This window comes from Aptenodytes forsteri, unplaced genomic scaffold (assembly GCF_000699145.1).
Source record: "Aptenodytes forsteri isolate BGI_AS27 unplaced genomic scaffold, ASM69914v1 Scaffold368, whole genome shotgun sequence".
Taxonomy (NCBI): domain Eukaryota; kingdom Metazoa; phylum Chordata; class Aves; order Sphenisciformes; family Spheniscidae; genus Aptenodytes; species Aptenodytes forsteri.
In genome coordinates this window covers 267,553-278,504 of record NW_008794884.1, presented here as the reverse complement: position 1 = coordinate 278,504, position 10,952 = coordinate 267,553, and the positions used below count along the sequence as shown (strand labels likewise).

At 63.7% G+C, this 10,952-nt stretch overlaps 1 protein-coding gene across 1 annotated transcript in view; it reads right to left on the bottom strand.

Annotated features, from left to right (window-relative positions):
• SEMA3G (semaphorin 3G) overlaps nt 1–7,820 on the bottom strand; it is an 8,760-nt gene extending 940 nt beyond the window's left edge. Inside the window, exons 1-16 of the mRNA XM_019470879.1 lie at nt 7,748–7,820; nt 7,258–7,418; nt 6,138–6,200; nt 4,426–4,545; nt 3,665–3,755; nt 3,439–3,555; nt 3,065–3,207; nt 2,871–2,985; nt 2,696–2,765; nt 2,348–2,492; nt 1,829–2,060; nt 1,618–1,709; nt 1,333–1,374; nt 923–1,148; nt 473–612; nt 40–374 (exon numbers count right to left, since the gene is read on the bottom strand). Coding sequence (XP_019326424.1) covers nt 40–374; nt 473–612; nt 923–1,148; nt 1,333–1,374; nt 1,618–1,709; nt 1,829–2,060; nt 2,348–2,492; nt 2,696–2,765; nt 2,871–2,985; nt 3,065–3,207; nt 3,439–3,555; nt 3,665–3,755; nt 4,426–4,545; nt 6,138–6,200; nt 7,258–7,418; nt 7,748–7,820 — 2,165 coding nt within the window. The remainder of the gene's footprint in view (nt 1–39; nt 375–472; nt 613–922; nt 1,149–1,332; nt 1,375–1,617; nt 1,710–1,828; nt 2,061–2,347; nt 2,493–2,695; nt 2,766–2,870; nt 2,986–3,064; nt 3,208–3,438; nt 3,556–3,664; nt 3,756–4,425; nt 4,546–6,137; nt 6,201–7,257; nt 7,419–7,747) is intronic.
• Nucleotides 7,821–10,952: the final 3,132 nt, after the last annotated feature.

The following is a 10,952-nucleotide window of genomic DNA, read 5'->3' as shown; positions in this document are numbered from 1 at the left end:
AGGCTGTTTTGCGCGTGCGCCTGTCTGCTGTTGGGGGGGGGGCGGCTGCCGCACCAGAGGCGGGTGCAGTACTCCTCCACCCTTCGCAGATTTTGGGAGCTGATGAGGTGCATGATGTCCTTGAACCAGGTTTTGGGAGCCTGTGGCGCCAGCCGGAGCTCAGGGCAAGGCAGGCGTGGGGGCTCGTCCCCCCGCTCCCGGGGGAAGGTGTGTGCCAGCTGCTCGCTGGCAATCACCTCCAAGGCCGTCTTGGCCACCGTCTGGGTGAAGCCGTGCTCCAGTGTTTTGCAGTAGTAGACGCCGGCGTCATGGCGGTGCAGCTTGCGGAAGAGCAGCCCTTGCTCCGTCTGCAGGATCCGCTCATCCATCTTCACCTGTCGGCCACCGCAAGGTTCGGGGGGGTCCGGGCCCAGCCCCACATCCCTCTCGTGTCCTCACAAGGGGAGCAAGGCAGGTGCAGGGGGAGCCTTACCTCGTCTCGCTGCTCGTCAGGGGGCCTCTGGACAAACCACTGCACGCTGGCCTGCGGGGACCGGGGCACGCACTCCAGGAAGGTGCTGTTGTCCTCTGCCCCATAAAGCACCTTCTCCTCAACGCTCTCAAAATCATCCACTGGGGCGAAGATAGACACGGGCTCACGGGGAGGGCAGAGCCAGGCTTCCATGTGCCCGGGTGTCAGCTCCCCTGTGCCACCGTGTGGCTTCAGTCCCCTTCTCCCCCTCTCCCTGGGGACAGACCCCAGCCCCAGCAGCACCCACCTTCTCTTGGGGCACCCCTTAGTCTACGGGACGGGGAGATGAGGGTGCCCCAGCCCAACTGGGATGGCCGCAAGCCCCTCCGCGTGCCGAGGGCTGTGGATGCCAGGACATCTCGGGGCACCTGGACGAGCCCCTCAGCCCTGTGGGCCCCCCCAGTCTCTCACCAGTCAGGTTCTGGTCCAGACACTGGTGCACAGGGTTGCCGTGGCGGACATCCTGGCGGCGATAGCGGCGCTTGCCAGAGGGCTGGTAGCGGGTGCAGGCAGTGCCGTCCCAGGCACAGTAGGGATCCCTGGCCAGGCAGCATTCGGCACAAGACGTGCCGTAGGTCTCGCACCGGTGCAGCCGTACCTGGGCCACCCCCAGGCTGGAGCCCACGTAGAGCGTTTGCTGGGGAAACAGCACTGAGAAGGTGATGCTGGCAGCCACTGCAGGCACGGCACCCAGGGTCCCCAGCCGGGACTCCCCCAGGGCAAGCACCATGAGGGCTTTGAGAGGCTGGTGACAACAGCTCAGTCTCTCCTGGTCACCCGCCCTGTCCCCAGACCCACGGCGGAGCTGTGTCCGTACTCACGCGCTTGACGGAGATCTCCATCTGGGTGATGGGCACAGGCGCCTGCAGGGGAGGAGAGTGGACGTGAGGCTGGCGAAAACCTCACCACAGAGAGCCCAGCTCGTTCAGAGCCACCAGGGCGTTGGGGAGGGGGGGGCACAGGGAATGTTTTTGAGGAGGGTGAAAACACCCCCAGCCGCCCTCTGCCCTCACAGCCCTGAGACCTCCCAGTGCCCAACAGTGATGTCCCCAACCTGAGCCCATCCCGCTGCCCCCCTCCCTTGCAAGCGGGGCAGCAAACGGCACCTTAAAAACCTGCAGCTCCTCCAGGACGATGTCCTCAGTTGTGGCCGAGCTTGTCTTCTGCAGGACCACCACCTTCAGCACTGAGCCAGCGTCTGCGGGGAGGAGGAAGAGGATGGAGGTGTGAGCGCCCTGCCATCGCGCACCCCAGTAGCACGCCCACCGGTAGCTCCAGCGACAGGGCTCCTTCCTGCATGCCACTCCTGCCACTCACCCGTCCCGAGGAAGAGGACATCGTGCTGCCCATCCTCGGCCTCCACCCGGTCCACCACGAGCTGGCGCAGGCGGTGGGGCAGGTCGGTCTTCACTAGGAGGGGCCGGCGGTGCCGGGGGTACACGGGCTTGTACATGAGGGGGTGAGCACGGGCGAAGTGCAGCACCTCGTCGGGGAAGTCCTTGGTGGTGCCATACTGCCGCCGGGGCTGGTTGGTGGTCTTGCTGGGACACTGTGGGGACGAGCGGGGACCAGCTCAGCCCAGCCACCCCAGCACCTATCCCTCCTTCCCCCTCCATTGCCCGACAGAGCTGGTTTGGGTCCCTCCCCACCTTCCAATTTGGGATCCATCTTCTCCGCCCCTTTCCAGACCTTGGTCCCCAGCTATCCAGGGGTGGATCCCATAGGGAGCCCATCCCAGCAGGTGAGAAGATGGGGAATTTCCCCCCTCCCCTCCTCCCCCCCCCGAAGAGCAATTGGAGGAGCTGAAGGGACCCGGAGCTCCAGGGAGTCGCTCACCACGCCCGGCCGTGGGTAGGGCACCCTGCCCTCATAGGCACCCCACTGGTGGTGGGGGCTCTCCCGGTGGGCGAAGGGCCCGTTGAAGACCTCCCGGATGTCGGCCATGCGGTATGCACAGATGGCGGAGCCCTGGAAGACATGGCTGAAAGGGGACGGTGAATGGGATGAGCAGAGCCATGCTCGGTGCCGGCGGCATCGGTGGGGGTCATGGGAGCACCGACATCTCCGTACGGACCAGGGAAGAGCTGGCGGAGGTTGGGGAGCAGCCAGCAGCCACTTGGTGATGGGGCAGGTCATGGGCGGCTGCAGCTGGATGTTGCCAGAGGCTGGAGCTGGACCACCCACCTGATGGTGCTGAAGAGGGCATAGATCTCCGGGCTCTTCCCATCCTTTGTCCTCAGCAAGAAGACATCCTCTGGGGATGAAACCATGGGGTTTCTCCTGGAAGCCCAGGGGCTTCCCAAAGCCACCGACTAAGGGACCAGCCCTGGTGAGGTCCCCGGCTCCATGCACCCCTTACCCAGCTCATCGAAGTGGGTGTCTATGCCACCGGGGCCGGGGACGGAGCACACCAGCCGGGCTTTGTTGAAGGTACTCCACTTGTTAACCAGCACCCTTTGGCCACCAGCATCGTTCTGCAGGGACAGGGAGCATCAGGGCCACCACTGTGACTTGGCGTATCCCTGTCCCCCACGGTCCCCATCAGCATCTTACCACACAGACCCGCGCCACCCGGCTGACGATGGTGTGCTCCTTGCTGTCTGCCTCCACCACCTTCTCCGTGAAGAAGAAATAGGCTTTGTCGTTGTCCCGGTCATCATTGTCTGGGATCAAGTGGGCTGCCACAAATTTGGGGTCTACAAGCAAGAGCCAGCCACGTCAGGTGAGGCGAGAGGGCACGGCCACTGCCTCCGGACCCCCACACCATGCTGGGGCTGGATGCCAGCCGGGAGGACCCCCAGACCCTGCTGCCCCGGTGCCTTTCCCTGCTCGTACCTGGCATGGGGGATGCCCCAGCCACCACAAGGCTCGTGGTCCCCGGCATTAGCCCAGCCGGGGGGAATGGAGGGGCAGAGGGGAACCGTTACCGTTGAGTAAGCGCTGGTCCACCTCGGTGCGCAAGGCGGAACGGGTCCCCGTGCTGCGGAAGATGCCGGGATCGCGGCCAAAGAAATCTGCGGTGAGGCCAGCGTACAGCTCCCCACCTGGCAAAAACACCCCACCGCGGGGCTGAGAGCCAGCCCGGGCTGACACGGGGAACACCCCTGGCCCTGGCACCCCACAGGCTCTCAGTTCCCGAGGAAGACAACCCACCGATGACGGTGCTGGTGAAAGCGCGGCTGGGCTCGTGTGGGCACCTGCCCCGGCCGGTCTCCACGCTGGCAGGGTCCAGGCTGAAGGTGTGCTGGGTGAGGGGGAGCAGGTAGGTGAGCCCCCAGCCGTGCCCCGGGCAGCGGGGCCGTGCCTGGGCATGCAGGGGCTGGCGCTGGTCCCTGCCCAGCTCACAGGCACCTCACTGCAAGCATCCGCAGCCCCAGCGCTCCCAAAGAGACCGTCTGGAAGCAGGATCCATGCTTTTTGAGGCAAGTCTGATGCTATGAGGATCTGCAGCAACCAGAGGGACCTGCCAGCCCCACCACTCGCCCATCAGCCTGGCTGGAGGCATCGTGGTACGGGCAGGGCTCCCGCTGCCCGCACGGTGCCAGGCTGCAAGGAGGGAACAGGGGGCTCTGCCTCTCCACCCTGGCCAACGTGATTTCTGAGCAGCGAGCTGGGAGAGGAGGAAACGCCACCCACGCTGCAGCTCTTGGCAGGACACCAGCCCCAAGGGACATGTCTGGAAAGGCGATGCCGGGCCAGAAAGGTGGGGAAACTAGGGAGGGGGTAGCACAAGGGCAAAGGGAGCTGGTTCCTGACACCCCACCCCAGTATTCAGCATGGGGCAAACACCGCATCCAGCACCCCCACGCAGTCCCGAAGCCCCCCAGGAAGGAGGTGGAAGATGGGGATCTACCTCCCAGGGGTGTCCCGCCGGGGATGCTCAGGATGGGCACCCCACCATGGTGCTGCCCTACCTCTCCGCGGTGCCCCACGTAGACGAAGGCGCAGACGGGGTGGAAGGCGCCCGTCCCGCAGGCCAGCAAGTGCGTCCGGTTGTAGGGGTGCAGCACACGGACATAGTTGGCGCAGTCGGTCTGGGGGGACAGCAGGGGAGGGGAAAGCTTGTGGGGGGCTCGGTGCTTCGCCCACCCCCATCTCCCTGCCTGGGGCCCCATGACGATGGGCGAGCCCCAGCCCTGGCTCCCTGAGCTGCACCCAGGCTCTCCGCCTTCACCCCGGTGCCAGGGGTGCGAGATGGCAGCTTGCACCCACCGGCAGGGCTTGCACGGACTTGATCAGGGTGGACCCCAGCCCATTGCAAAAGGACAGCGCTTTTTACTGGTCCTCCTGCCACTGAGAGCATCCCCAGGGGAACCACACATGATCCAGCCGGCACCTGGCCATCTCCTGCCTATGGGCACCCGCACGCTCACCCCATCACACAGCCCACGCCGGCCGGGGGAGCAAGGTCACCTGCCCAGCAAGCTCCTGGCAGCAGCTCCCACACCCATCCCCAAGCACCCGGGGACTCTCCTCTTCCCGGCACCCAGGACATGACCAGATGCAGGGATGTCCTTCCCCATCTTGTTCCTGCTTGCACCAGGGATGAAACAAGAGGAGGAAACGTGGGAAACAGAGACGGATACCCATGGGCATCTTTGGCTGCCTCCAGGACAGCCCTGATTGCTACTGTCTGGGATTGTCCCCTTCTACCAGGGACCAGTAGTGACGACACCCCCGGGGCCGGAGACCTGCCACCTCTGACCCTGTGTGGTCTCTCCTGGCAGTTCCCGCTGGAAAAGGGCTCCCATCCTTCTCCTGCTTGGGCGTCACCACCATTAGCTAGGCAGCTCGCCCCAGCCAGCGCCAGCCCTGCCTGCCCCCCATCTTCCCCCCCGGCAGGACGCAAAGCCACTCATCTGCTGGGAACACCGCCACCGAGCTGCCCGGGGGTTCCCAGCCTCCCCGCTGTTTATTTTCCCTTTCCAAAGAGCCTCTAAAATAGCAAGTTAAAAAAAAATATATACGTTCAAGAAAAATAAAAAATTGAGCCTGCCCCGGCTTGGATCTGTCGGTGAGAGCTTGTAAAATAAACACACAGAGCAGGACAGGGACTCCCGGGAGCAATTTGTCTGGGCTGGGGGAGCCTCAGGGACTTTCTCCCCGCCATAGTCCTGTTTCATATCAGGGCAGGAGGATGCAAAGAGGGGTAAGGTTTGGGGAGTGAGGTCACTGAACCTGAGCGAGTCACAGATTTCCCACTGTCAGGGGAAATGGGCCAGACCACCTCGCTGGGGTCCAGAGCACAGCACGGGGCTTTTGGTCCCTCCGAGCTCAGGTCTCGGAGCCCAGCCATCCCTGCCTGCTCGGTGCAGCCACGTTTGGGGCATGCTGGGCACCGCTCTGCAGCCGCGGGGCTGAGCAGAGCCCCAGGGACGAGATTTCCAGAGCTCGGCGCAAGCGTCTCACATGGCCAGGCTTGGTCGCCAACTCCCTGCCTCAGTTTCCCTCGTGCACCAGGATGGTCCCTTGCTCTGCCCCGGCATTAACTGGCCTGAGAGCCCCCACGGGGCCATCCCCAGTGGGATGACACGGCACAGCTCTGGTGCAGGGGGAGCCAGCTGGCATCGGGGCACTAGGGGACCCCCTCCAGCTCAGGGCAGAGCACGCATGGGGCGAGACTCACCCCTGGGTCCTTCCCCTTCCGAAAACACTCCTCCGTCTGCCCAGGGAGGGGCGGCCAGTAGATCTGGAACACAAAGAACCTGTTGGAGCAGGGAGGGGGGACAGTCCCCAGGCTGCCAGTGGCATGGTGATGGAGAGAGGGACCAAAAGAGGGACCAACAGCTCCCCAGAGCCCACGCAGCCCAGGGATCCCACCCTGTGACTCAGGGCAGGACCATTCCTCCTGGGGAGATGCACCGTGGCGGTCACAGCCCGCAGCCGGGCTGGATTTGGGTGGTCATGCTGCGGATGGCCGGAGCTGGCCTGGAAGGGGGTGGACTTGTGGGTGGTGTGGGGAAAGGGTGCTGGGGGACAGCAGGGAGTGATGGAGCCCGAGTCCCCCACAGCCTTCGGCGGCTCTCGGACCAAGGGCAGCTTCGGTACACAAGCCCTTGACCCCGTCGCGGTGACCCAGCACGTCGAGGGGCACTTCATTTCCTCCTCCGCTTTCTTCAGCTAGAAACGGCCCAGAGCCACGTTTAAAAAACAAGAAGTCAAAGTGGAGAAAGTGAAGGAGGAGGCGAACCACCGCTCAGCATCCTCGCTCTGCTCCGTCACCTCTTCCACCAAGGAGCCAGGAGAGGTCTGGGGGCTTTGCCAGCTGAGCCCTGGCACAGCTCATTGCAGTGACGGGTGCTTTTAGCTCCTTGTCTCTGCAGGCATTCAGCTGTATATTTGGCCCGTGAAGGGGATGCCCGGAAGGGGATGGGGAGCACTCGCTCTCCCGACGGCAGCTTTTTAGGAGAGTGGGGTCCGAGACCCCAGTCAGCACCCAGAACTCAGGGGTGGGCTGTGCCATCGGTTGCCAACCACGACTAATTGCTGGCTAATTGCCCTGCAGCCACCATGGCCAGGCCTCCCTTGTCAGGCAGCACAAGTTTTCAGGTGACTTTCGGGGCACTTGGGACGGGGACATCCCCAGGGCAGGTCTTGCTTCATGGTGGCTTCACCTGGCTCGGCCGGGCATCCCCCCGGAGGGGCAAGGGGTGCATGGGGGGCCAGGGTGGGGATGGAGACCCCAGGGTGCACAGGGGCCAGAGTGGGGACGAAGACCTCAGGGTGCTCAGCAGGACCCGGCTCACCTCCTTGGCGTCCGTGCTGGCCCCGTCCAGGAGCAGGGAGTAGAGCGTATCCTTCCCCCCGATGAAGAGCCGGTCGCGGTACTCGTCCAGGTAGAGGGAGCGGAAGCCCAGGAAGCCTCGGTGGCCAAAGAAGAGGACAGAGCGGTTGGTGCCCAAAAGTTCTGCCGGGGAGGGAGGGAAGTGTCAGGAGGAGCCAACCCAGCGCCAAAGACCCGCAGGACGTCGTAAGCGCTGCTGGCCTCAAATGTCACCTCCCGGCCGCGGGCACAAGTGCTCGCCTCGAGCCTGGGGGACATCCCGCTCCCTGGCAGCCCCCGCCACGTCTCTCCATTTGCTGCGCACGCCGGGGTCGCCCAGATGCCAGCCCAACCCGCCGGGACAGCACAGCCCCGCGGCACCGAGCTGTCACCCAACGCGAGGACAGGAGGGAAAAGCAATGGATAACGTCCCACAGCTAAGTGCCCTCTCACACCCCTGGGAGCCCCCTCACCTGGGGCCAGCTGTCGGAGGATGCTGCCCTGTGAAGGGGCATTGCGGCAAGGAAAAACGGAGAGGGGTGCCATGCGGGCTCCCAGCCTCCGAACGCCCTTCACACCTGCTTGGGAAATGTGAAAGGATGCTTGAACCCTCACTCTGGTGGTGTCACCAAGGGGTGCTGGCTTTTTCAGGGGGCGACCGGAGGGCTGCGATGGGCGCAGAGGCGGGAGGGTCCCTCCGAGCTGCTGCTTCTGAGTATCATGGAGCTGTCTCAGGGCCAGCAGAAGAGCTGCTCCCAGCCGCTGTGGGCAGCAGCATCCATCTCCATCCCTTCCTGGAGGCATGGGCAACCCGGCCTCACCCTGCCCGGGGTGCTGCTCTCCCTCCCAGCCGAGGGCAAAGACACGGAGCCAGCGGGCAGCAGGGTCCCGAGCAAGTTTGCCCACAGCAAGCTTCGGCTGAGGCACCCTGGGCTCCTACCACGGCCGTTCAACAGCAAGTCAGGGTGCACGAGAGCCTGGCAAAGCCCGCGCCTGCTGTCAGCCCCAGGCTGGGCTCACGCAGAGCCCGGGAGGGTGGCGAGAGCAGACACGGGGTGGGCAGAAAGTGGGTCCTGTGCCCCCCGGGTGCCAGCCAGGGACACAATGGCAGGCACCCAGCCAGTGCCATGGGGAAACCGGCACACAAAGCCCGCCACCACTGCCATCAGACCTCACTGTTGGGGAGGCTTCCTCCCCACCATGGCACAGGGATGGCACAGGGACGCTGCATCCCTGGGATGGACATCACCTCCTGGCACCCCCGAGAGCCCGAAACAACAGGGTCTGATGGTCAAGGCTCCCAAAGCAGGTCCAAGCCCAAATCCCTCGGGATGCCGAGGGGTCCCTCGTGGTGATGATGCCGCAGGGGCAGTGGCACAACTGGCTCCTGGTGGGAAATTACTTTCAGGGTCAGCAAGCCGAAAACCCTGGCATGGTGGCACCCACCCAGCTGCCGTAGTGGGAGAGGGCAAGAGGGAGCGGCTCAGCTTCACCGGGCTCTGAAACCCCATCCTAGCGACCGCCCTGACCCTGGGCCAGGCCACTGCAACCCCCGGGCAGAGGAGGAGGAAGACAAAGTGCCATTGATAAGCGCAGCCGTGTCCCCAGACACCCTTCGCCAGGGAAGGCTGCCAGCCGCTGCTGCTGACCCCAGAGAAACCCCCAGCCTGAGCATCCCTCATGCATGTCCCCATGGGAGAGGAGGTGGCGCTGGGACAAGCCCAGCTGCCAGCAGCCCAGGACACTGGGGTACCAAGCCCTGCTCTTGCTGGGGGGACATTTGTCACCTCCATCGAGGAGGTGGCCAGTGACACAATGCCCCCGTCCTGGTGGGAAATGCCTCTTCTAGGACCTGCAAGGGAGACAGGGCCATCCCCGGGGGAACACGGCCACCTCCACCCCATCACACACAGCTCCCATCCCCGCCAAGTCGCTCAAGGGTAATCCCAGTGCCCTAACTGGTGATGCTGGTGGCATGGAGGGATACAGCCCCAGCCTATCTTCACCAGGAAGACCCCTGTACCTGCAAGCAGAGCTGGCACCAGGCACTGGGGGCCCCTCCAGCCCCGTCTCCCTGGGGGGTACCTTCCTCCCCGTGCCCTCCCAACATCTCAGGTCCTCCCATATCGCCGGGCCCAGCCCAGGAAAACACTGTCGTCTCCTTCTATTCTTGCCCTGCAATAATATTTTCCCAGCTCAGAATAACATTGGCAAAGTCATCAGGCTTCTTTTATTGTTTCAGGCGAGGCTTCCCCCTCTCCCCCAGCCCCGACAAATTCCTCCTGTGCCTCGGGTTACACCGGCTCAGGGCACTTTCCCCTTCCCTGGCTTCAATTCCCCAGGGAGCAGCACCCTGCCACGCTCCATCCATCCCCAGTGCCCTTTACCCCCAGGGTGGGGGTCCCATAGGAGCCAACCCCAAGCACCGCTGCAGCAGGATGGGGGTCCCTTGGGAGAGACAGCGGAAAGCTCGGAGGGCACCAGGCTGTGCTGCAATGCTCCTAGCGAATGCAGCAGCAAAATGCTCTTTCCCCTCTTACACGAGCCACTGCTGGAAGTCAAAGTGGAAGGAAAAGAACAGCTTGAAGTGAGAGGGAGAGCTGGGGACACGGCCACCCCTGCACCCACAGCACGACGCCTTCCCCTATGGCCCTCCCAAACATCGCCCCGCAGCCAGAGCCACCAGCCACGCACAGCCCAAGCCGACGAGCTAAGCGCAAGCAGCTTCAGTTCACCCCAGTTTTCATTTCAGAGGCTTCTAATGGTTTTAATTGAAATTTCATTTTCTTTTTTTTTCCCTGCAGGGAGAAGGCGGTGGCAGAATTTGTTTCATGGGAAATTTCAGTTTCTGTTTCCAATTTGGAAGAGGAACAGAATAATCAGCTTAAGAAGAAAAAAAAGCTTCAAAAGGTTGCTCGCTCCCTGCGGGAGGCCGAGGAGCCCGCCAGGCCCCGGGGAGCCCCTCACACCTAGGGAACGGCACAGCCGGACTTCAGGCTGGAGTGAATCAGATGCCGAGCCAGACCTGAGCCCCACAACAAAGCTCTGCCGGGACCCCAAACCTCCTAGCCCTGCTGCCAAGCCCAACCTGAGGACACCAATCCCACCATGGGGCAGAGCCAGGTGTCATCCTGGGCGCCTGCTGCCTCCCAGGGTAAGCGGGGGTCACTGCGTGCCTCAGTTTCCCTCTTTCAACAGGGAGGGAGCCCCTGGGGCCGCCCGCTCTGCCCCAGGACAGAGCCAGGGACGCAGCCAGCCTGTGCCCCAGGGCCGAGGGACCCCCAACCCGGGCAGCACAAGGGCAGACGGCAGCTTTCCCTCGGCACAAGGACGTGCTCCGCAGCTCCCCAGGAGCTGGGCTGCCCCAGGCCTTTCCCCTCTTTGGGAAGGGGAAGATATGCACTATGGAATTCATTTTATTTTAATTTTTTTAGAGCAAGTTCATGACTTTTAGGCAAGAAGGAGATTGGGGCGCTCTGGACTCCTCTGTCAAGTTTGGCTGGAAGCAGCCCGTGGATTAAGCTGGCAGAGCGGGGGATGCAGCGAGCCAGAGCAGGATCACAGGGAGAGTTTTACTTAAATCCAAGCACTCCCAGTGCAGCACCCCGAGGGCCCCCCTGGCACCCCAGCACCCACACCCCAGTGCGGCGGGGCTCGAAGGGTGCCCGGGCTGAGCAG